Source organism: Dipodomys merriami, unplaced genomic scaffold (assembly GCF_024711535.1).
Source record: "Dipodomys merriami isolate MVZ:Mamm:240054 unplaced genomic scaffold, mDipMer1.0.p SCAF_204, whole genome shotgun sequence".
In the NCBI taxonomy this organism is placed as follows: Eukaryota; Metazoa; Chordata; class Mammalia; order Rodentia; family Heteromyidae; genus Dipodomys; species Dipodomys merriami.
Window position 1 is genome coordinate 1,790,386 of NW_027203427.1, and position 27,356 is coordinate 1,817,741.

The window sequence follows — 27,356 nt, forward strand, 5'->3', positions numbered from 1 at the left end:
AATGGGTGTCAAGAATTACCAGTTGTAATTTAGCCATGTGTTAGATGTTCATAGTAGGGCAATGAGGTTTAGGTCTGAGAGAGTGAGGAACACTCCAAAAAGAGTAAGAACCTGTGCTTGAGTGAAGTAAAAGTAATGTATGCATGGCTCTCTATATTTATATATAATCGTGCACTCTGCCTTATTCTAATTTCAGGATCCAATGGAGATGTTGTGATGACCCAGACTCCACTTTCCCTGCTTGTCACCCTGGGAGAGCCAGCCTCCATCTCCTACAGGTCTAGTCAGAGCCTTCTGTATAGCGATGGGAACACCTATTTGTACTGGTTCCTACAGAAGCCAGGCCAGTCTTTACATCGCCTGATCTACTTGGTTTCCAAAAGAGGATCTGGGGTCCCAGAGAGATTCAGTGGCAGTGGGTCAGGCACAGATTTCACACTGACAATCAGCAGGGTGGAAGCTGAGGATGTTGGAGTTTATTACTGTTTTCAAGGTACACATGTTCCTCCCACAGTGATACAGCCTTGAACAAAAACCTCCCATCTGGCTGGGTGAACTGCCCTCACCCAGCTGCTGGCTGGTCTGGGGAGCAGCCCAGCAGATTGTGTGAGTCTGCCTAGGAGGAAGATATTGAGGTCAATAGAAGAGTGACTCTGAGTAAAGATGAAGAATATATGAAAATACAACAAAATGCAATCTATAACAACCAGAATAATTACCTGAATATAAAGACCAGATGAACCACTAGGTATTTATTGAAAATTCAATTTTCTCTTCAGTAATATTATAGCCAACCTTTACTCTAAAAACCAAATGTCTTCTGTGATGATTATTCTCTCTCTGTGATGAAATTTATAATGCTACCTTTCAGCACACGGTAGCCTAGATCTTTTGCTATGCGTTCTGTTCAGAACCTGGAAGCCCAGTTGTGCCTTTTCTAGCTTCTGCTCTGTGTGTTCATCACACCCTGCCTGACCATCAAGCCATCACCAGAGTTTTATCAGTGTCTCTCGGCTGGATCAACCTGGGGAACATACAAAATTGCACAAAGCACAGTAATGTCTGCCTTGTATGTCCTGTGGCTCTGGCTCTACTTAAGAGAATGGTGTGTGGTGAAACTCTGTAATATGGTTCATAGGTCCCAGAAGTCTGAGACTGAACCCTTTTTCAATGAATGCTATATTCACAATCTAACCTGGTCAACCTCTGTGGCTTTATATTTAAAAAAAAAATTCAGGAGGGCATCCTTCATCTTGTTTGTCTTGTATCTACTTCTATCACCTTAGACACCTGGAACTATGACATCTCACAGGCTAGGACTTGGGGAATTCTCAAGTCTCCACCAGTGTCCAGTTTGCATCTGCTTCAGATGCTATAAATTGTTTCGCCATGATGCTCTCCAATTCATCTGGGAAAAAGTGGCATGAAGTTGGAAATGCTCTGATTTCATCAAGGTATCATTCATAGAAGAAGTGTAGGTCTGGAATGTATATGAACTTATGGAATAGCTTTAAGTTACTTATGGAAACATTTTCTTTTTTGGTCCAGTCGTGGGGCCTGAACTCTGGGCCTGGGTGCTGTCCCTCAGATCTTCAGCTCAAGGCTAGCGCTCTACCACTTGAGCCACAGCGCCACTTCGGCTTTTTTTTTCTTTTTGTTTATGTGGTGCTGAGGAATCGAACCCAGGGCCTTATGCATGCAAGGCAAGCAGTCTACCACTGAGCCACCTTCCCAGCCCTTGTGGAAACATCTTAACAGGAACAATTAATGCAATGTTTACCCACAATTGTAGCATTTTGTGGAAGACCAGCCAGAAATGTCAGAGTTGAATCTCAGTTCTCCTCTCTTCTCAGGAATTTTAACAGAAGTTCCCATCAGATTTCTAATTCTCACCTGGGCTCCTCATTGTCTCCTCACAAGTCTGTGACTCATCAGAAAAGAAAAATAAGGTTTCACTGGGACTCTGCACACTGCTATTGCTGTATGATTGACAAGTCAGCTGTTATTATTACTTCCTATCTAACAGTTATGACTGGAGCTCATGTGGAGTTATTTCCAGATATTATTATTGAGTCTATTATCATATCAACAAAAATTCATTGTAGTAATGGTAATTACAAAAGGAGAAATTACATTAAATATTTGTTGTCAATTTAACACTGGAATACCTTTCTAGAAAAGCACATGCACATGCACCAATACCATAATTTATATATATATATATATATATATATAATTGTTAAAATACTATACAGAGGGGTTACAATTACATGAGTAAGGTAATGAGTACATTTCCTATCAATAATAATTAGCCCTCCTTTGTTTTTCCCCTACCATCCCTTCCCTCCCCACCTTCCTAACTCTTCCCTCCCTAACTCCCCGACCCTGCCCCAGTTGTAAAGTTCATTTTCAACATAGTGTCTTGTACATCTCATTGTTACAATGGGCCAACCTGTATCCTTATTTCAGCTTCTTGTTATTTCCCTTCCCCTCCCCAAATTAGAAAAATGTATATACAAGATACAGGGCACTTATATCAAATACAGTGAAAACAGGGGTTATACCATGGGAGAAGAACATACAAAAGAAACAAAAAAAAACACAGTACATTAAAACAACAGCAACAAAAAAAAAAAGAAAAGAAAAGCACATGCACAGGCAAACACACATATGGAATATAATGGAGGAATATTTGTTTACCTAAATACATATAATTAAGCATTTCTACTCATTCTTTTCATGAAACCAGAAATATTCTTATCATCTCTCTGCACTGGTTACAAATGCAAATGCAAAACAGCTGATTCACCTTACTTCAAGGAATGATGCTCTGAATTTCAACAAGTTAACAGGTTTCCATGGGGTGTTTTGGAATCTAAGCTTTAGAAGATTCTTACCTCAAAGAAGACCATTTAAGAAAAAAAAAATGGTAGCAAAACAACTACATCTTTGTCTAATTAACAAAAACGAATTTTTGTTCTTGGATGCCAAACTGCAAATTCATGATTATTTCTCAGTTATAAGATCTAGTCCTTTGAAAGTATAATGGAATAAATGTTTATTAACAATTTGATAAAAATTCATGGTCCTGTTCTGGGGATATTTGGACATAAATTTGTTACAATAGCTTGACCACAACAGAATGTATATAATCCTAAGTGATCATTTCCTCTTATGTCTCTGTTCCAGCTCAAAAAATTCCACACAATGGAGACAAGACCAGGTATCTGCAACAAAATGAAGAAGCTGAGCCCTGCCTGGCTTGGGCACATCAGTGCAATTGTGAATTTGTCTTTGCAGTAACATAAATGATTTGTGTTACCAGCCCCTAGATTTTGAGGAGTTCTTACACTTTATTATTGTTGAAATGATGACTGAAACATGAACAAACAGAGAGGATGCATTTTTATGAGAACTGATTGCATAATAAAAGTATTTATAAAATAAATATGAAGTGATAGAATACAGAGAAATATGAGATTATGTAAATAAAAGTAATGCAGTTGCATCTACCAAAGAATCTTCTGAAAAAGAAACAATTTGCAATTGACCCATGAACACCAATAAATATCAGAGGAATTAGAAATGGGCTTACATATATGAAATTATTGATAGATATTCACATGTATATGTTAACAGAAAAAAGATACTTAGACACACATAATGTATAAAAACATATAATACAGGCTGACCCATTGAAATAATGAGATGTGCAAGACACTATCTTGGAAACAAATTTTACAGCTTGGGGGAGAGGGAGGAGTTGGGAGGTGGGGAGGGAAAGGATGGTAGGAGCAAAACAAAGGAGGAGGTAACAATGCTGGATAGGAAATGTACTCATTACCTTATTCATGTAACTGTAACCCTCTGTACAGTATTTGTACAATAAAATATAAAACATATCGAATACATTAAAATATGTAAAAATGTATGAATCCTCAGTTGTCTACAGCTCTCAACTATTTCCTCCTGTATATCTGGGGATGGATATGACTGAGTCATCTTAGGGCCTAGAATCCTATGTAAGGCCCTCATTTAGCATATCCACAGGAAACCAGAGAGGGAAAAGCATTCTGGGAAATACACTTCCTGTAGAAACTGTGTAATAGAAGTTGAGAGCTGGCCACCCTTTGTGGTCATATGACCCAAAACTCAAGGATTTGATCAGGATTTCATTACCCAAGAACATTTCCATATTGATTCTAAGAATCATCAAAATATTGCAAGCAACACTGGAAAGTTTCATTAAGTCACAGGTCAATGGCAAATGGAATTTTTGCATGAAGTATGTAAGAATCTCTTCATAAACAAATGAAAATCTTTCTTAACAATATAAAAAGGAAACTCAACTAAATAGGGATGCAGTATTATTTCTTTCTCTTCAGAGTGTGTATAGAATTCAACATCAACAACATCATGAAGACCATGTGACAAAGGCAAAATTATAAACCATTTCAGATCTACTGAATGTGAATATTCAGTTCAGCAATATAACAAGTGTTCCTTGTTAGGTGCAAGCCAGGGCCTGGTGGCTCACAACTGTAATTACAGCTACTCAGGAGACTGAGATTTGAAGATTGTGGTTCAAAGCCAACCCAGACAGGAAATGAAGACTCTTATTTCTAATTAACCAAAAAGATCTGGAAGTAGAGCCCTGACTCAAGTGGTAGAGCATTAGTCTTGAGTATACATAGTGCAAGGAACGTGCCTAGGCCCTGCATTCCAGCATGAGGACTGGCAGAAAAAAAATCAGCTCTGTTTACAGGATGAGTATCAAGGGTAAGAGATTCTCCTTACTTCTCTATTAGTCCCTTTTAAGAATATGTCTATTTAACCCACATGTTAAACACATATGCATGTGCATCTGCATATACATGCAGATGCCCATACACATACACATACCTTCATTAGCTCATTCCTACTTGTTAAAACAAAGTACCTGAGCACTGTACAAAGAACAGTTTTGTTTAATCCACACTTTTAGATTTAGAAAGTCCTAGGTGCAGTGTCCTTATTTGTCTGTTCTCAGGTGAGGGCTGTCATGTCTGTATCAGGACATGGTGTGTTATTAGAAAGCCACATGTTGAAGAGGCTGATTATTTGGTTGTCTTCATGTCATAGCAATTGACTCTTAAGAGATCTGACTTACTCCTTTAACCCTCCCAAAGGCAGCACCTTCAGTGATCTAAGCACTTTCCCCAAGTCACTGACATTTGGGGTCTTCTAGCTCTTAGCATAGATACACAGGGTTCCACTGAGGAAAATCCTTCTTACACAGACTTTGTGGAAAAGGCACATCGAAATGCTAGTAGTGCCTGTCCATATGCTAATATGTTTGTATTAACAGACAATTAGATTGGAAATGTGTGAAGTTACTGTCCTCAAAGAAAGAATAATACACTTAACACTTGCCAGTACCATAATGATGCATTCACTTCTACAGCTTGAGTAGTCACTGGGTTGGGAAATTTTCACATTTATAAATGACATCATAACATTGGGATCTGAGTGTTCATGGTTCTTCAGCCTTAGCTCAGATATAATATGGGGGTCATCTCAGTGTTCTGCAGGGCAGCCACATAGAAGTCCTGTCAGCACCAGGGAATTCTGCACATGAAAATGTATGATATTATTTTAAGATGCTGGTCTTTCTTTTTGTGTTTTTTTTTTTCTGTGCTACTGAGGATTGTACTCAAGACTTCACAAGTACTCTTCGATTGCTGCAACATATCCAGATCTTTTTGCTTAAGGTCATTTATTGCAAGTAGGGTTTTGGGATTCTGCTTGTCTGGGTTCCAAGCCCAGACAGTAGTTAAGTCACGAAAGATTTCTTCACTTTGACACTAAAAGAGATGGGTAACATAGTAATGCACATGTTCATAGAGCAGAGTAATCTGAGTTGACTTCAGTTTGTAGGATAAAGAATATCTGTTTCTGAATGGGAACAATATGAAAGGACAGAAACATGAATGTCATCCAAAGGTGTAGGAGACTTCTAGCTCAGGCATGTGGAATGATCACAAAGCTGTTCATGAATCTATGTCCTTTCAGAATACAGAGAGCCAAAATCTGATATTAACTGTCCTAAATCCTGGTTATGGAAAAGGTCTTTCAGGAGTGGAGGACAACAAATGGCTTATGTGGAGCTGATAGCAGATACCCAATAGGTAGTTTGTACTTTGCAGAACATAATATATTTCACAAAGTATATTTTCACATATGTCTTCATCATTCATTGAAATATTTCAGGTTTCTCTCTAATCAATTTTCCATCTCTCCATCTATCTTCAGTCTTAAGTCTCATTATATCTCTGGGTAATTCTATTCATCATCACTAAATAAAGTTTGTTTATAAAAGAAAACAGGCTAATGAATCAGGTTATCTGGTAAAAAAAAAAATTACTTACCCATATCCGGAGCTGTCTTTTCCTGTAAGATTTGCTTAGATAAAAAGATAGCAAAAAATGTTCTCAGGAGACCATAGAACCTATGAGGTCTAGGAGATTTTGCTGCCTTCTATGGTTATAGCTATTCAAAAGGATCGTTTTCTGTGGGGAAAGAGGGTTGGGGCTAATCATTTACTGCCTTTATTACATGGGCCTAGTGTTGACAGGGAAAAAGCAGGCCAAGCCATGAGAGAGGAGGCTTCTGGGCTAACAGAGCAAATATCTGATGTTAACTGTCCTAGACCTTGGTGGTGGGAAGGCACATTCAGGATTGGAAAACAGCAAGTCATTTATATGGAGTTGATAGCAGATATACACTGGGTAAATTGTAAATTGCAGACCATGACATTATAGTTCACATACTATATTGTTATACTTTTCATTGTTATTCAATTGAAAATAATTGGGTTTCTACCATCATATTTTAATCTATCTATCTGTCTGTCTTACTATCTATCTATCCATCCATCCATCATCCATCTACCTTGTTAGCTGAATAACTATCTAGCTTGCTAGCTATCATGAGTTTTAAATTTTGTTCCATCTCTGGGCAAATGGATAATTGTGTTCATAGTTACCAATTAAAAAGTTTATAGAAATAATTTAAATAAATCTAATCAAAATAATGAATTATACATTTCTGGATCTATTTTTCACTGAAAAGATTGGCTGAGATAAAAAGTTAGTATGAAAAGCTAGTCATAAGCAACAATTAAATCACAATTCACTCTATTTATAGGATATGAATTCAGTTGGTTCTCTGGACTCCATGGAAAAACATCTTCTGCAAGCAAAGCTGTGCTACCCTGGTCATGTCTAGGGCACCTTGAAGAATACAGGTCTGTGCTGAGATACAAAAGTCAATTAGCCTTGCAGCTGTGCTCCTCCTTCCCAGACCCTGATTTGCCCTTGTCCAGAGCATAGCCCACTGCCTGGAGCACTTCTTGGAAGGCAGCTCACATCTTATGCAGAAATCAATCCTCCCAATCAGCATACAGCATGGTCAGGAAGGCATCTTCTCAGGTCCTGGGTCTCCTGCTGCAGATTGGTAGGGTAAACAAAGGAGGAGGCTACAATGCTTGATAAAAAATGTACTCACTGTCTTGCCCATGTAATTGTAACCCCTCTGTACAGTATTTTCACAATTAAAAAAAAGAATTAAAAAAAAGAAAATGCATAGATTCACCCACTTCATTGTAACCAACACTGCTTATAAGTTTGTTTGTCATCAATTTCAGGGCCAGTCAGCACATTAGCAATGAGTTAAATTGGTATTAGCAGAGACCAGAGAATACTACAAAGCTTCTGATTTATTTTGCTAATAGATTGGCCTCTGGGGTTCCATCAAGGTTCAATGGGAGTTGATCTGGAACAGAGTTCACACACCATCAGCAGCCTGCAGCCTGAAGATATTGCCACTTTGTACTGCCAACAAGATTATAGTAGACCTCCAACAGTGATACAAGCCATAACAAAAACCTCACAGGGAGGCAGAAGTGAGAGACTGGGCTGTTCTAGCTGCTCTTCATGGTGCCTCCACCTGCTGACAGAGCTTCTCAGATGGAGTCAGTCTTTTAAGGTCACTAAAAAGTATTGGGAGGAAGGTCCTGGAGACATCTGCATACCCTAACTCTGTCTTCCTTCTCAGGCAAGCAGCACATATCTGACATTGCCTCTTCTGACATACAAAAAACACACATCTGTGCTTATGTGTAGTCCAGGTTGTGCAAAAATTTGTAGTCATTCAATAAAGAAGAGGCCTTTCTAGATATGTCAAAGTAACCTTTTAAAAGCAGGACAATATAGTCTTTACAAAAGATTTTTGAAAAACAACATTGTAAAGAAAAAATTGTCAAGCCGGGCGCTGGTGGCTCACGCCTGTAATCCTAGCTACTCAGGAGGCTGAGATCTGAGGATCACAGTTCAAAGCCAGCCCGGGCAAGAAAGACCATGAGATTCCTATCTCCAATAAACCACCAGAAAACCGGAAGTGTCTCTGTAGCTCAAGTGGTAGAGCGCTCGCCTTGAGCTGAAGAGCTGAGGGACAGCGCCCAGGCCCAGAGTTCAAGCCCCACGACCGACAAAAAAAAAAAAATTGTCATTAATTTTTTAAACAACTTGTGCTTGACACATTATAATATATTTGAAGTACAGTAGGTTTTGGTATGTACATGTATTGTCCAATCATCTAAACAATGTAACTAACAAATTAGTTCATCAACCTAAACATTTATCAATTTCTTGTTGTCAAGGGATTTTTTTTCTTCACCAAAGTGATCTTTAAAAACCTTTTCCTAAACTAAAGGCAGATCCAGAATCAACTCCAAATGGATCCCAGAACTCAATATAAAAAGAGACATTTTGAAAATATTACAGGAAAGAATAGGAGAAATTCTAGGGCTCCTTAGCACAGTCCGAAATTTTCTTATTAAAGACCCAGAAACACAACAAATCAAAGAAAGTTTGGACAAAAGAGATTGCATGAAACTGCAGAGCTTCTGCATGGAAAAGGACATAGCAAGCAAGATCAATAGAAAGCTCACAGATTGGGAGAAGATCTTCACTAGCCATACAATGGACAAGGGCCTCATATCTAAAATATACTTAGAATTCAAAAAATTAAATCCCCCAACAATGTATCCTCAAAGAAACAACAGCCTAATTAATAAGTGGGCTAAAGACTTAAAGAGAAACTTCTCTGAAGAGGAAATAAGAATGGCCACTAGACACATGAAGAAATGCTAAACTTCTCTAGACATAAAAGAAATGCAAATCAAAACAACATTGAGATACCACCTCACCCCAGTTAGAATGGCTATAATCAAGAACTCTAATAACAACAGATGCTGGAGGGGATGTGGCAAAAAGTAAACCATATTTCACTGTTGGTGGGAATGTAAATTTGTTCAACCACTTTGGAAAGCACTATGGGGGTTACTCAAAAGACTCCACTAGAGCTCCCCTATCACTGACCAATCCCACTTTTAGGCATATACCCAAACAATCACAAACAAGACCATACTACCAGAACAACTATGTTTATCACTGCATTATTCACAATAGCTAAGCTATGGAACCAACACACATGCCCCTCAGTAGATGAATGGATTAAGAAAAGGAAATCTATGCCTCCATAAAAAAATGGCATCAACCCATTTGTTAGGAAATGGAAAGACCTGGAAAATTTATATTAAGTGGTATAAGTTAAACCCAAAGAATCATAGGTTATATGGTTTCCCTTATCTGCAATAACTAGTCTATGCCTACGACAAACAGAAGAGGTCAAAAGCTCTGTACATATGACCATATAAGCTGATGTTAAGTGACATGAACCCCAAGATAGGGACACAAGACATTTTATCTTTCTTGCTGTTCTTTTTAATGTACTTATAATATACTATGTGATCTTTTTTTGTTTATTTCTTTGTATGTTCTTCCCCCATAGTATTTGATTCTGGTGTTCTGCAAATTTTTTTAAATTTTACTTATACATTTATTGTCTTTAAGTAGTTGTACAAAGTGGTTACCATTCAGCCAATCAGTTTGTAAGTACAAGTACAGTTATAAGTTGACACCCTTTCATCATTCTCCCCATCCCTCCTAGGCCTCCCCTCAATACTCTTCTCTGAAACCTCACTCCTTGTGTGAGTGACAGAGACACAAGAGAGGCCTTGAGCAAAGGGAAGGGAGGTGACCTGGCTGCACATTGAATGCACTCTCAATCCACACACCAGGGAGTATGGAAGAAGCAGGATGGACTTGTAGTGTAGGAAACCCATCACTGGCATTTGTCATGCTGTGTAGATAAAGGTAATTCATTAGAGATTCAAACAATAAATTGGAAATGAAAAGTTTAAAAAAGATCAATGACAACAGTAACCAACCACCAAATGTTAAATAGACTTCAAAGTAGTTATTTTATGGATTACTAATGCTAGGAATGTTTAAATATCATTGAAGCTTCTGATCTTTGATCAAACACCTAAAAAGGAATATATGAAGAAAATAATGGAACAAATAAGGTCCCAATAGCAATATGAAAGACCACATGGGAATCTGAGAATAGAAAACACAATAACCTCATAGGTTTGAGTTCTTAGCTAACACATCCTGATCATCCAAAGAGACTAATTAGATTTCCATCAGTGCAAACACCATCTCCAAAAATGAGTTCTCACATACTTAGGAATCCCTCTCATGCTGCACCTCAGGACTAGTTCCTCCAATGACATCTCAAATGCTAACCAATTTCTCTGTCACAGGTGCCACAGCTCCCTCTAGAGGAAAAAGCTGAAATAACTTCAGTTCTTGAGCTCTCTTACACATTTCCTTACACTAACTATAAAGAACCACTTTTAGAACCAGTACCATGAGCAGTTGTAGACACAAACCTCTGATCTTACAGAACACTCATTTTAATGCAAAGGCAAGACAATGAACACATACTTCTCATGCTGTCCTGTTTCCTGAGACTCCAGCCACCCCACCCCACCTGCTTCCCTTTCGCCACTCTCTCTAGCAACACTATTACTCAAGGGAAGTGGGTAGTGGGCATCTGGGAACACATTTTGTCTCTTCAACTCTTAGCATGATTAGAATGAGAGGAAGAAGAAATAAGTTAAAATTGAACATCTGTGGTTCATTAAATATATCCTGTGTGATCTCACTTAAGCCGATTTAACTAACTCATTTTCTGAACAAGGATATTAATTTTTCATGCCATCATGTCCCTGCAATTAGAAATCAACAAACACACAGATGAGGAACATGAACCAGACTCTGACTCTCTATTCAACACAAACCTGGATTCCATTGTAACAGAGCATCTTAGACCATTTTTAATATCTCTGCTAATGAAGAGAACCAATCTTCATTTTAAGTGGTTTGTTCACAGGCAAAGGGAGAGAAATTATGTTTGATCAATTATATTCCTAAGATTCATAAAGATACTTCCTTCAAAATGTAACTTCCTTTCCTTCTTTAATCTATAACTTATGGCCTTGGTCATAGATGAAAGAATGGGCATATATGTTTGCTCTTCCAATGCATCTGTTATGCAGTTCAGAGCTCTTACTACAAACAAGTATTATTGTTTGTAGGCAGTTTGCTTTTAAGGATGTTTAAATTAATCCCATTGCAGGACAGCTGATTGGCCTGTTTGAGAAGACATTCCCTGGGCAGTGATCGTCTCCTGCATTTGGCCAAGTTGATCTTACCTGTCTTGACCTCATGGAGAGAAACTGAGATCCTAGAGGTAGGAAGAAGCCTGTGTGTGGCAAGGAGTATACACAGTGCTACAATTTGTTAACAAGGAAAAACCTTCTCCTAATTACAGAAGTAGGAAAAAGGAGGACAGAGGAGAGAGGTAGGAAAAAATCTTATCTTGCTATAACAAATGAACCTTTGGATTAAGTTTTGTTTGAGCTTCCTCCTTGAATTACCTATTGTTTCTCCATTTTTCTATAAACTGAAATCTCTGCCTACTGCCAGTGAAATATTGCCAAATGATGAGTAAGTTCTAACGGAAGAATATATGTTATTTTGCACCCTACTGTGTAAGAAAAAAAACATGATATAATCATGGTCTTATCATTCTTAGTGACTGCACAGCAGCCATGTTTCTGAATGTCTCTCAAACTAGATTCATGCAATTTTCCTTCAGGTTATATTCAGTAGTGCATATATGTGAGCAAAGTCCAGAAGTACCACTGTGTTCTTTTTATGGTGACTTTTAACAGACCCCTGGTTTGAATCATCATTAATGGTGATCTTCATTTCAATTTTAGACTAGGTGATGGCTGCCAGATTTCTCTGCTGTAAAACAATTCTTGCCCTTTTGCAGTTTATGAAAATGTGTGGAGAAGTTTTTGATCATTTTAGAATATCACATTTCTTATGAAAATATCATGGTGAATCCAAGGATTTACAATTGATTTAATGGTGTATATTACTGTTTATATGGTATTCAAAATCCCTTGAAATTGGCCAGTGGGCATCCTTTGCTAGCTGATTCTCTCCACTTTTTCCTTTACCTCACACTCCAGGAATTTTTTTGTTTGGGGCACAAAATGGTCCAAAATTATCTTACACTTTCCTAGTTTTGATTAAAAAAATCAATTATTTCCACAAGGGTCACTTGTTTCATTTATTGGAGAAAATTTACAGGTACATTAGTGATGGTGCTATTTTTTTTTGTCAATCGCGGGGGGAGGGAGGGCTTGAACTCTGGGCTTGGGCGCTGTCCCTGCGCTCTTCAGCTCAAGGCAAGGGCTCTACCACTTGAGCTACAGCGCCACTTCCGTTTTTGAGTGGTTTATTGGAGAGAAGAGTCTCGAGGACTTTTCTGCCCGGGCTGGGAAGAACGGTGATCCTCAGATCTCAGCCTCCTGAGTAGCTAGGATTACTGGCATGAGCCCCCAGCACCCGGCTTTGGTGCTATCTATTAATGGAACTAGAGCATCATTATTTCTAGGCTGTAAAAAACTATCCATCCACTCATTCATTCATCTAGTCTTACATATACATAAATATATGTGCGAATTTATGGTGATTTGTCCACCTGCATGCACAGCAATAGGTTATTCTGAAGTACATTCTTAGACAAAGTTCTCCTGTAGTTAGATTACAATTCTTTCCCTCAACAATTTAGCCACATGATCAACTTTTTTGGATGATGAGAAACACTAGCTGTCACTGTCATTTAGATGATCATAGCATACAACACCCCTCACATATTTGCTCATATATTACTCAGACTGGCATAACACTGCTGAGATGAGTCAACTTTGCATCCCATGCAGTAGTGACTTGTGGGCCCTGACAACTGCACAGGCCCATATGGATGTTCTTGTGTCTCATTCCACCTCAGCACTTTCAATGCAGCCAGCAATGATCTTTCTCCCTGGAATAGACAATCAGCTCTCCTTACTCTTGCTTGTAAGCCCCATGTTGCCTCCTCTCATTATGAATGACATTTCCATGTACTGCTGGCTCCTTGATTCTGTTAAAAAAATTTCCAATGTGGGAATTTTCCATGTAGAACCTTTCCATGGTTCTAGTTGCTCTACTTGGGCCCAATATCTTTAACCCCGGTGTGAAACACAGTGTTCTCTTCATAACTAGAAGAGACCACCAAGTGAAAGGAACATATGTCGCTTTAGGCAACTCAGTAGGCTTCAACATAACCTGAGTTTATCCTTCTTTTCAAGGAGAATCTCTGATTCAAACACAGTAGCTTTGGTTAAGATGTTTAAAACCCAGAAGGAATATGAAGACCTCAATAATGGACATTATAAATTATACACACCCAAAGGACGGTGGAAAAGACTGGTCAGGTTTGAAATGAAGAAAATGTCTGTTTTTATGTATCTGCTGATGCAAGAAATATAGAGTTATAGGACAAAACAAGGCTGTGCTGCATAATTCACAAGTTTAAATATTTTCTAATCAATGTAATAGCTCCACATCCTTATTTCATCTGTAATGATCATATTACAGGAAAGCAGTGGTGATAAATTGCCATATAAAGATTATCAGTGAATTAGAGCAATTCCCAAAGTTCCTGCTCTGGATAATATAGGCATGTCCCAAATGCGTGTTATGCAAACGTCTGTAAATTTCTGGAACTAACCTTTTAATGGACAGGTCTTGTCTCAGATAAAGAAATAAAAAGAAGAGAGACTTTTATCCTCAATGAGATCAGTGGTGTGCTCCGCCCATAGGAAAGAAATGTGCTGATACTCATCTGTGGCTACAATACAGTCTGTTGCCTGACCTAAGTCTCCTGAGACTCAAATTTGTGTAGATCTACTGAGGTGAGGCAGCCGTACAGTTGTGTTTAACCTTTTCCAGATGCTGATGATTTGCATGTGCCAGCAGCACAGCCCACTGCCCTCAGGACTTCTTCATAGGCTGCTCATAGTCAGTGTAGCAGTTCTGTCCCAGTCAGCACACAACATGAATGTGAGGATCCCTGCTCAGCTCCTGGGGCTCCTGCTGCTCTGGCTCCCAGGGAAGGATAAAGAATATTGGGCATTAAAATTCCTCAGTGTGATCCATGATGCTTTACTCTTCAGGAGAGCTTTCTTATAATTCAGTTAATAATGTGGATATTTGTTTCATGTTTCCCCTGCCAGATGCGAGGTGTGACATCCAGATGACCCAGTCCCCATCCACCTTGTCTGCATCTGTAGGAGGCACAGCCACCATCACTTGCAGAGCCAGTGGAAACATTTATGGCTATTTAGCCTGGTACCAGCAGAAACTAGGGAAAGCCCCTAAACTCCTGATCTATGCTAGTAGTACTTTGGCATCTGGTGTTCCATCCAGGTTCAGTGGCAGTAGATCTGGAACAGAGTTCACTCTCACCATCAGCAGCTTGCAGCCTGAAGATGTTGCCACTTATTACTGTCAACATTATTATGGTTATCCTCCCACAGTGATATAAGCTATGACAAAAACCTCCCAGGGAAGCAGAAGTGAGAGTCTGGGCTGCCCCAGCTGCTCCTCCTGGTGCCTCCACCTGCTGACAGAGCTGCTCAGATATAGACAATATAGACTTGAAGAGTGTGAATTGTGTCAACACCTGAGATGCATAAAACAATAACACAAGTAATAGATGTCTAAGCAGCAATGGTTTTTTGTTATTGTTATTGTCAGTCTTGGGGCTTGAGATCTTTTGCTCAAGGTTAGCACTCCAACATATTGAGCCACAGTTCCAGTTCTGGTGTTCTGGTGGTTAATTGGAGCTAAGAGTCTCACCAAGTTTCCTGCCCAGGCCAGCTTTGAACTAGGATCATGAGATGTCAGTTTGCAGAATATCTAGTACTAGGTGTATGTTTATAATACAAAAACAGATTCATTGTGTCAGATTTTAGTCATTACTTCTCTGATATCTATTGTATTAACATATTTTATCAGTATCTATTAATAAGATTCTGGGATTCTCCTTATACATCTATTATGTACATTGATCATGTCCTTCTATTTTTCCCCTGTGATCACCCTCCTGCCTCCTGAACTGGAGCCCTTTTTAGGCCCACATAATTACTCTTCTATTTTGTTTTAAGTTTGTTTGAATGAGAAAGATCTTTTGTTTTGTCTGTTTTAACAGAATAACCTCCAGTTCCATTCATTTTGCTGCGGATTATAGGATTTCATGTTTTTTTATATATGTTGTGTACATGTATATACATATATACATATATATGTGTGTATATATGCATATGTATATATATGTATATATATATACATATATATACATATACACAGACATACATACATATATGGGCCAGTTCATCACTACTTTCTAATTGATTCTAGGGCAATTGATCAATTTCAAATTTTCTCTACTGGTAAAAGTATCACAATAAATCTATATATGCAGAAACTCCTTTGTAGATATCACTTTTGTCTGTTGGCTTTATTTCAGATGTTTTCCCGGGAGTGAGGTAGCTAAATCATCTGGTATGTCTCTTTTTAGGTATTTTAGTAACTTCCTTACTGTCCTCCATATTGGCTATGCTAAATTGCATTCCTACAAACTGAGTTTGCCTAGTGTTGAAAGGGAGTTTAAAGGGAGATGGGAATGATGTCTGGTCTCCCAATCTGCTCAACCTTCTCTATTGGATCACATCATTCCACTTTTTTTCTGTTCTGTTTTAATTTTTCCACAGGCAATAAAGTAACAGTGTATTAAATCATGTATTTAAACATTTACAGATCTGGTCTTAAAGAAGATCTGGGGAACCTAGATTGTGGAGATTTAGTAAGGAAAAACATGGGTCCCATATGTAATCTGACAGTAGTTATCTTTTTTATACATTTTTATTGTAAAAATATTGTACAGAGGGGTTACAGTTACATGAGTAAGGTAATGAGTACATATCCTGTTGAGCATTGATGCCGCCTCCTTTATTTTTCCCTACCATCCATTCCTTCCCCATGTCCTCAGCTAATCTCCCCACCTCTCCTTACCCCTCAACTCCCCCCCCCCAAAGTTGTAAAGTTCATTTCAACATAATGTCTTGTACATTTCATTTTTACAATGGGTCAACATTTTATTTTTCCCTTCCCCTCCCCAAATTATAAAAATATATATACAAGATGCAGGGCACCGAAATAAAAAACAGTGAAAACAGGGGTTATACCATGGGGGAGGAACATACCAATGAAACAAACAAAATCACATAGTACATTTTACATACATTATAAACAATAGTAAGACAGAAAAAAAATCATTTGTTTCCCTATCTTGGGGTTCATTTCGCTTAATATCATCTTATATGGTCATATGTACATAGATTTTTATCTTTTATGCTTGTCCTAAACTTATACTAATTATTGCAAATAAGAAGATTATTATTTTCTTTAAAAGTCTATAAATGAAACACTACTTTGGATTCACCATTATAATTTAGTCCTGAGATTCCACTTGAGACTTCTGAAGGAGAACCACCAAGTGGGTTTGGGTTTTCCTATCATCTGAATTGAGGGAAGTAATTTTTGTTTGTAAAGAATATGCTTGCAATGTATTCTGTGGTCATGTATTTCTGCTGATGTTTCACAAAATGTGAATTTGTATATGGAAAAATATGCATTGCATCTATATCCAAAATCAGATAGGTGGTTTGAGATAACAGAATGGCTGCAGGCCAAGAGCCCTTGTCTCTGGTAGCTGTACTGCTGCAGAGTTGTAATCCTTCTGATTTACAAGAATATCCTTCTTCCATAGGGAGTCACTTGAAACTGAAACCACAGGTGTTGGGGATCCTTCCACAGGCTTAATTAGCAGTGGCCTTGTTGGATCTGTTTCTTGAAGCTTTGCAGGAATCTACTCCATAACAGTTTCTAAGACTGTGTAAATTGACATTCTAGAACGTGTACTTTTCTGCCTGTTATTCATATTTACAATCATCAGCAAGAGTAGCCACTCCACACAGGAGCAAGGGCAGCAAGTTTACTCCAAGACCATCACCTACACATTTTGTTGCTAATCAACATACTATCTAGCAGACCTGCCAGAAGTGGGCAGTTTTGCAGGCTTTCAAACCTGAAGTCAAAAAGAATAAAGGAGCCTTTCCATCATTCTCCCCCATTAATCCAAGGAAATTTGATATTTGAAATGTCCACTCGGTCAGAATGACTGAAGGAGCACTATGTGAGGGGTCTAATTTCTGGGAGCAATGAAATATATTAAAGATTGATACCACTTTCTCTGGGTCTCCAAATTCTTTCTGGTTGACAAGACGCTCTGATTATTGTTGTGACATTGTAAGGCTCCAATTGAAATAGAAGATAGGGACTTGAATGAAGACACCGACTTTTTCATAGGGTCCTTCATGATCCATCAGGTGTCAGAAATTTCTGGCATTGTTACATTCCTAGTGGAACATTTGATCTCTGCTTTTCTCTTCCTCTCTCTGTTTCCAAACTCAGTGATGTGATATTGATTTGAATCTCACTTGGGAGTCATTGTTTTGCAATAGATCATGACTAGTCCAGGGTTTTAGGTTTATCTTAATCCCAGTGTCATATTGCTTGGCTGGAAGAAGTGAAAATTAATTTCTCTTTGACAAATATGTTTAGCATTACTGGTAAGAATTTCCAGGTTGCTGAATAATGCCACACTCAAAGGCCAGAATATGGAGGTCCCTAAAGCAAGAACAAGATTTAGGCAATTATTAGGTGGGCATTAAGAAACATATGGCTTTTAGGCCCAAAGAAACATAGGTCCCATGGTTTCCCTTATTTGCAATATCTAGTATATGTCTTAGTCAAGCAGAAAAGGTCAGATAAGGTGATGTTTGGGAAATGAACCCGAAGATATGTATTCAAATGTTTTTTTTCTTTCATGCAATTGTTTCTAACACATTTATAAGATTATTTCTTTCTTGCTTTGTATGTCCCTCCCCCACAGCATAACCCCTGCTTTCACTGTATTTGATGTCAGTATAATTTGTGGAGGGGAAGGGGAAAAACAAATCGTTTAAACAGGGATACAGGTGGACCCATTGCAACAATGAGAAGTACAAGTTGTTATGCTGAAAAAGAACTTTAAAACTTTGGTGGGGGAGGGCGGGGAGGATTGGGTGGTGGGGTGGGGGCTGGATGGGAAGAGGAAACAAAGGAGGAGGCTACAATGCTCGATAAGAAATGTACACATTATCTTGCCCCTGTAATTGTCACCCCTCTGTACAGTATTTTCACAATAAAAAAAAGAAACATGGCTTTTGTAAGGGTCATATCCTTGAGGAAACAGGATTATCTTGGACATTTGTAGAAAAGTGTTTTTTCTTACAAAGCAAAAATAATTTCAGAATATGGTTAAGGAATTTTATTTTATATTACAAATTATTTGAAACATTTTTACCCTTAAAGATGGGTTGTAAGTGTAGTAAAAAGATTGTATTTTGTTATTACTCATTTCAGAATATGCCCTCATAGATTTACACCCTAAAAATTTCTTAAAAACAGGGCATTCTCTTATCTAACTCAATAAAATGATGGTATACTAAATCATGCCCTGTGGACAGCAAGATCATTTTGACTTTGACAATTGTAACAGCATTTGTGACAAAAGGACCCACATACAGGTTGACTTAACTGGCCTAAATCTCAGTCTGTTTTTAATTCAGAACAGTTTTGTGGTCCTTCCTTGAAAATCATGATCTGGCTCTTTTACACATTACATACCCATCACTTCTTAGAGTCATGTGGTTTCTATCACTACACAATTACAACTCTGAATGTTCATTAGAAACATTTTTATATGCTCATATAGTATTTCTACCATATTTGCCCGCTTGAACTGTTTTTTCTCTCTCTATCCAATGAGTACCCATACCCAGAGAAGACCTACTTTACCATTCCATCATTAATTTTGTTTCCCAATTTTTAATGTTTCAGCAGTTGTACAAAAGAATTGCCATTTTAATAAAAAGCAGGTTATGAATACAATCATCTTAATCAATGTCATCCCTGTAAACATTCTCACTATCCCTACCCACTCTTTGTGCACTCTTTATAATTTGGGTGTGGGTGCTGTCCCTGTGCTCTTCAGCTCAAGGTGATTGCTCTACTACTTGAGCCACAGCGCCACGTCCAGTTTTCTAGTGGTTTGTTGTAGGTAAGAGCCTCACAGACTTTCCTGCCCAGGCTGGCTTTGAACTGAGATCCGCAGATCTCAGCTTCCTGAGTAGCTAGAATTACAGGCTTAAGCCACCAGCACCTGGCTTTGCATTGAATTCTTATCTGCATTCTCCTTTTCTCAGCTTCATTCTTCTTCCCCTTGCCCTTGACCCCACTCCATTCCATTGAAGTGCCTGCCCCCTGTTTTTTTGGTGAAATTTGACTTCACCATTCTAAGGAATTATATTATTTGAGTGCTCCCTGGAATCTACCATATTCCAATGAATACATTTGTATATATTTGTACACCAACTAACCTATTTACTAGTAAATTTATAAGCTAAATCTGGCTTCCATATATAAGGGAAAACAGGCATCCTTTGTCTCATTCATTTTTCTTTAAATCTGCACTATAAGATTTTCTAATGCATCTCAACCAGGGCAAGCAAAAGGCCATGTGCTTCTGGGGTCACAGTGAGCCCTGTCAGGTTCACTGGTTTCCAGCTAGCTATGATTATGGAAGCACCATGCCTCACTCTTCCGTAAATGTCGTATTTCACTGGACACATGTGCTCTTCATGGAGATCTCAATATTGTAAAATGAGGAGTCCCAAAGATGATTTCAAATTTCAAAAGGCAACACTGGCGGGAAAGGAGGGAAGACGTGACACTGTTCAAAAGGAAATGTACTATTTACCTGACTCATGTAACTGTAAGTCCTCCATATGTCACTTTTCCAATAAAATGTAAATAGAGGCAGGTAAAAAATAGTGTTGTTTTAATGTTTTTCCTCAGCAGCCAGGACGAAATTTAGCAAGCCTCACACTTGTAAGCCTGTAACTGTGATTATATGGAAAGCAGAGGTAAGAGTACTATGTTCTGTGAGCACCTTCAGAACAAAGCATGAGATTCTCCCTCAAAAATGTGCTAGAGTCAAAGTGCTGGAATGTGGTCATTTACCCAGATTGTTTGAATTCCTGAATACAAACTTCAGTCCCAACAAAGAAAGACAATAGCATCAAAATTGGTACTGATAATGGTCAATATGCTTTAAGTAGCTGTATATGTGCCCACACACTTTGCATCATAGATATTCTTTTTGGAGAATTACATGTTATTTAATAAATCAGAATGCTGTTTGTAACTAAAGTTTATAGAAAAAAATTGAGAACAGAAATGTGAAAGTGTCCAGTGATGCTAATCAGTATCATCTGATTTTGAGTTGTTAGTCACAAGTGCCTCTGAGACCACTCACTGTGCACAGAGTACTTTCTGACACTGTCCAGTCAGACAATGATTGCCCAAATTCTGATTATCACTTGCAGGCTGGTAGTCTGATTACACCATTAATCACACTGCCTCCATCTTTATCCTAAATCACTCTCCTCCGTGTTCTTTCTGCAACTCAGGATCACATCCCAGATAGGCTTCTCTGAGACCACAAATGGAAGATTTATTGTCAGGAGTCTTGTAGGACCCAGGGATTCCTGTTTTTCATAATGCAGGATTCAGTTCCAGGGTCTTAAATTGTACTTGGAAAAAGAAAAAAAGATAACATGAATATTGTTATTTTGTGTGTAGTGTCAGTCCTGGGGCTTGAACTCAGGGCTTGGGCACTGTCCCTAAGATTTTGTTCTGAGTTAACATTCTACCATTTGATCCACAGCTCCACTTTCAGCTTTTTTTGGTGCTTAATTGAATGTAAGAGTCTTACAGCCTCTCTTGCTTAAATGATCTTTAAATTGTGATCCTCAGATCTCAGCCTAAGTAGCTAGGATTACAGGTGTGAGATACCCATGCCAGGCTAATTATTATTTTTAATACCTATAAGAATGAGAAAAGGACACCTTGTTAAAGGTGTTAGAACATTTTCAGTCTGTACTCAACAAGTGCTGTTTGAGTTTTTAAAGGGAAACTATTTCAAGAAGAAATGTTAAAAGTATAACACAAAGTAGATGTTCCCTGAACCATCAGTAGCAAATTGAATAAGTAAGAAACATACTCTCTTGTGTATTTCTATTTACTTGCAACAAATAAGAAATCAGCATTCGTACCCCAGTAAGATAACCTTAATATACAAGTCTAATTCTTTCTTAGGCTCATGTCAAATACTGACAATTATCCCCCCATTGTCTTTTGTCACATAATAGTTCAGTCTAGGTCAGATTTTCCTAGATCTGCCTTTCCTCCTCTTCCCTGGAAATCTTCCGAAGTCCCTTCAGTCCCCTGATCTTATCAGTCTTGAGGATCACAACCACTTATATTTCTGAATGTCCTTTGGTGTGGACTTGTGCACTTTCCATCAAGGTTAGACTCAAGAATCCATGGTTAATGTATGCATTATCCTGCCCATGTAATTGTAGCCCCTTTGTACAGTATGTTCTCAAATAAAATAAAATACAATTTAAAAAAAAAAAAAAGAATCCATGGTTAGAGGAATGTACAGCAGTACTTCTGAGTTCTTCCCAGGATATCCACTTGAAAGTCCGTGTTTTCACTCAGTTCCATTACTGATGATATTCATTTCAATTCTATTCTAAGGTAATGGTTGTTTGATTTTTCTTAGCTGCATTATTTTTTCTTGGAAATTAAGTGTGCTCTGTGGAAAGAACTTGATGGCTTATAACCATCACATTCCTTGTTGAAATATACTTATGGATCCAAGTTTCTACAGAAAAAATTTTAGCTTATTTTTTTCCAGCTTCTAGTGACCATTAGTATTTCTTTCTCTGTGGTGTCTTCTTCCATCACCAAACCATAATCACCCCAACTCTGCTTTCATCACATCACCCCTCTCTAATGAAATCTACCTATGCTTTGGTGAATGGAAACTCTTTTGTAAAACTTCTTAATCATCCATCTTTCCCAACACACCTTTCCCTCATTTATTTTAATTTTGGGTTATGCATTAAATTTGCCATTTAGCCCAGCAGTTTGTGTACAATGCATCTTAATCTGTGTTGTCACTTCAACATCATCACCACTTTTGACACATTCCTTCCCTTATATTTCTCAATTCTGTGGAATACACAATTAATACTTGCCTGTATTATACCCCTTCTCTCTTCATTCCCTCCATTTGGCCTCACCTGCTCCTCTTACTAGTACCCATTTCCTGGTATTTATTTTGTTGGACTTGACTTTTTAAAGAACTTTGAAGAGTTTTTTTAAAGAATTATTCTATTTGCACTCTCTATCATAAAGTCTATCACACTTCAGTTAATTCATTTGTAACCCCTTGCTCACCCACTGCTTACCCTCTGGTTTTTAGAAAGTTATAGGCATATTGTAGCTACCACAAATGAAGGAAATAATGTACTCTCTATTTCTCTGTGTTTAGTTTAAGTACAGTCATGATTATAGCCATGAGGGATCTATTTGAATAATCCAGTCTTAAGATTCTTAATCAAATCTTCTTTCTTTACCATCAACACCCACAGGTACTACGAATTAGAATGTAATTATTTTTTTGGGAGACCATTGTTGAACCTACCATAATGATCCAGCAAGAATTAGCTGCTTTGTGCAACCCTAAACATAGCTAGCTATGGAAAACTGTGGGTTGTTTTATAAGTGTACGATAAAATGCTTTGCATTGTTAGAACATTCCAAAAATAGAGAGACTTCCTTGGATTTGTGAGATGATAGTGAATTGGATTTTTTTCCAGTCCTGGGGCATGAACTCAAGGTGTGGGCACTCTCCCTGAGCCTTTTTGTGATCAAGGCTAGAACTCTACCACTTGCACTACAGTGCCACTTTTGGCCTTTTGAATATTTTATTAGAGACAAGCGTCTCATTGTCTTTTCTGCCTGGGCTGGCTTTGAACCAAAACCCTCAGATCTCAGCCTCCTGGGTAGTTGGGAGTACAGGCATGAGCCACTGGTACCTGGCATAAACTGGATTTTAACTATGCCATCCCAACATAATACTTGTGACATTCCAAAGTGCTAGGCAGAAACACATTTTTCAAAAATGATTCTATAAGGAATTGTTAGAATAAATTACACTTTGCCAGAAAATCATGCAGACATCCAGGTACAGAGAACAAAGAAAGTTTTATTGCCTGCCAGGAAAGGAACCACAAGACCCCTTCCCACAAGGGAGAAGTGAGAAGTACCGGCTATTGTCTGAGGTGACCTATATAACCTAGGAGGCTTAGAAGGAGCTAGAAGGGGCTAGGAGCAGACCCTGATGTGGTTGTGTGGGTCAGGGGCTTCATCATGGCAGACTAGGGTTTATGGCTGCTATCCAAATGATAGATAAGTTGTCCTGCAACTGCCCAGATTTGAAGGTCACTGTAAGGGGCTCTTGTTGCCTTATATAATGGTAGTGCCTTCCCAAGATAAAAGTGGTTGGAGTCTGATTATTTACTGCATTTGCTAAATGGGCCTAGTGTTGCCTAGGAAGGGAGCATGCTAAGCTGTAGAGAGGGGAAGAAGTATACTAAGTTATGGGAAAGGAGCTCATTTCACTAACAGGAATCATATAAGGGGACTACCTATCTAGGATGGCTTTGAACTGTAATCCTCAGATCCCAGCCTCTTAAGTAGCTAGAGTTATAATCCAGCTCATTTTTTATCAAGATTGCTTTGGTTATAGAAGGTCTTTTGTGGTACCATTTGTATATTCTATTTTTTAAACTATTTCTATGAATAGTGCCACTGGAAATTTAAAAGATTGAGTTGAATCTATGCATTGCTTCCTACTGCATGGACATTTTCAGCAATTTTTGTTAAGTCCATTACATAGACTATACTTTCATTCATTTACCTTTTCTTTGAATTACTTAATGTCATAGTTTTAAATGCACAAATTCCATCCTATTAAATACCTTTTTTTTTTGGTGCTAGTCCTGAGTTTAACTCAAGGCGTGGCCACTGTCTCCAAGTTTTTGTCAAGGCTAGCCATCTACCACTTGAACCATAGTTGCACTTCCAGCCTCTTTTTTTCTAATAGAGGTTAACAGTCTGACAGACATTCCTATCCAGACTGGCTTCAAACTGTGAAGCCATGACATCAAGATTCTCAGATCTCTAGTTTAAATGCTATTTTTAATAAAACTAGCTTTGATTTAAAAAATTCAACTTACAGTTTTCAATTGATCTGCACCAAGATTTTTTAAAGTTTATTCGTGCAAACCATATCAAAATTTAAAGTTTATTTGGTGTTACTACAGATTGAGGTATTGGTGCAGCTGATTTCCATGAAACTCATTCCAAACACAGGACAATTATGGGGTAAAAAACTCAGTAATTAACAGGAATTGGATAAAATCTTACTAAGGAGCAAGAAAAAAGTCTGAATATCCTGATAAATATACTATTAATAATCAACCCAAGCAAAAACATGTGAAAAAATCCTACTGTGTATATTACAAAAATATGCAAGGATGACAAATATGCCTGAAAAATGCTCCAAGGGAATGATGCATTAAACCAAAAAGTATTATTATAAGCCTATTAGAATGGCCCAAATCCAGAGCATTCACTCCACCAAATGCTGAAGGACATGAACAGAAACTCACTCATTTCTATTGAGAATGCAATTGTACAGGGACACTGGAAGTAAGGAACATAATGGCTAGGTCATCTGGTGAAAATATTTTGTCAGAAATCATGTCCCTACTATTTACACAGAAGAGCTAGAAACTCATGTCTAAAATGAAATTACAATGTGGGCATTCACAACAGGTTATCCATACTTGTCTAAACTTGGAAAGAAGATGTCCTTCAGTAACTAACTGAATGAATAAGCTGTGGCCCATCCAATGTAGTAATGTGTGCTAAAATATAAGTGAGTATCCAGCAATAGACACGGAGGAAATTTAATCACTTGTTAAAAGAAACCAAAAAGAATAGTACATATGTCTGCACTATTTTTAAATGTATGTTCCCTTTCCAATTACATGGCATAAAAAGGCAAAGCCATGGAGATAGTAGAAAGGTCAGTAGTTGCCAGGGGCAAAGGGACAGAGTGGAGCAATGAGAAAGCAGGATAAAGAGATCGACTGATGCTATCATGATAGATTCATGGTGCTGTTCATCCCATGAATGTGAATAAATTTATACCAAGAGTTAACCCTGATAGAAACTGTGGGGGGCACTTCAGGTGATAATGAGGTATCATTTGTAACAATATACTACTCAGAGTATAGTGATAGTATGGCAGGGTACATAGGAAATCTCTGTATCTTCTACTTAATATCTTTTTGCTGTGAAATATAAAACCTCAAAAAACCTTATTTATGAAAAAAATACAGCTACCCATACAAACATTTGCATGCTTTTGTTCAAAATATTTTTATATGAAAGAATAAGTTTATAGCCAAAACTCATTTTTTAAAGTTGGTTTATCTCCAAGTGTATGAGCGTTTTTTTTACTATTATTATAAATGACCTTTAACGTAGGCTTTCTCATTTATTATCATGGATAGTTCCAAAGTGAAATGAAAAACAGCTTCTTGACAAGCTTACAGTCTTTAAAGTTGTTCAAGTGGGTGGAATAAATGAGTGCTGCAAAACTTTATCAACATAGATAGAATTGCTTTATTCTAAAATGACATAAATAAGTCTCTCCAAAAGGTTCATCAAGTATATCATGTAAATTTCTACGTCAGTTTTTGGAAGTTGATAACTTTTGGACCTTAGGCATAAATACATTGCCCTGCAAAACTTAAGCCAATCCTTTTACTGGCAACTTCACAGATTTCTAAAACTGCATTCTGAGAGTTTACCATGGTATTCTTTAAGTAAGTGTGTGTGTGTGTGTGTGTGTGTGTGTGTTTGTGTGTGTGTGTGTGTTTACACGCATGCACATGCGTGCATGTTATTTCAAACTGTAAAAGTCCTTTTTTGGTGTGGGTCATGGGGCTTGAACTCTGGGCCTCAGTGCTGTCCCTCAGCTCTTCAGCTCAAGGCTAGAGCTCTACCACTTGAGCCACAGTGCCACTTCTGGTTTTCTCTGTTGTTTATTGGAGATAAGAGTCTCATGGACTTTTCTGCCCTGGCTGGCTTTGAACCATGACCCTCAGAGCTCAGCCTCCTGACAGGCTAGGACTAAAGGCCTGAGCCACCAGCTTCTAGTTTTGTAAAAGTACTTTATAATGAAAGTAGTAAGGGATCTTATATTTATTATATGTTAGGTACTTCAACATCTCACTTAATCTTAAGAGGTCAGAATTGCCATCTTCTTGTTATCTTCATTTTAAACATCAGCAAATTATGGTATGGATTCACATAACATTGAACACTATGTGTCAGGTACTGTTTCAACTATATTTTGTATATTGACATTTAATTGCTAATTTTAGCAACATTAGAAAGATGGGTGTGTCCAATTACCCCATTTTGCAGATGAGAAAATTGAAGAACAAACAGATCAGTGAAAGTAACAGACACTTAGGATTGGAGACAAGTGATATCTGACTGGATTCTATGAGTTAACAAAAAGGCTGTGCAACCTAAGGAATAGCAAATGGATATCCAGTATGGAATGGAATCAGCACAGATTCTCTTAAATGGACAAGTGAGTCAAGAAAATGTGGTATATTTAAACAATGAAACCTGTAAGTAAACATGGATGATATCCAAGTGGCAAATTTAAGTGAATACTCAAAGTACTCAAAATTCCTTACAAAGGCTAAGTGATAGCCCAACAAAATAAGCACCAAGAAACAGTACTTGCAAGAGGTAGGTGGGGCCAAGGAGAGAGCAGTAGACAAATGAAGAGAAGAGGGGGAGAAATCAAGAATTCCATGTATATTCCAAACAACTAAGAAAAGG

The 27,356-nt window shown here is 37.9% G+C and overlaps 1 gene segment (V, D, J or C); it reads left to right on the forward strand.

The window, feature by feature from the left end:
* Positions 1–14,395: 14,395 nt before the first annotated feature.
* LOC138833354 (immunoglobulin kappa variable 1-27-like) lies at positions 14,396–14,965 on the forward strand. The segment is given in 2 exon segments: positions 14,396–14,408; positions 14,582–14,965. A coding segment is annotated over 1 exon segment (291 nt).
* Positions 14,966–27,356: the final 12,391 nt, after the last annotated feature.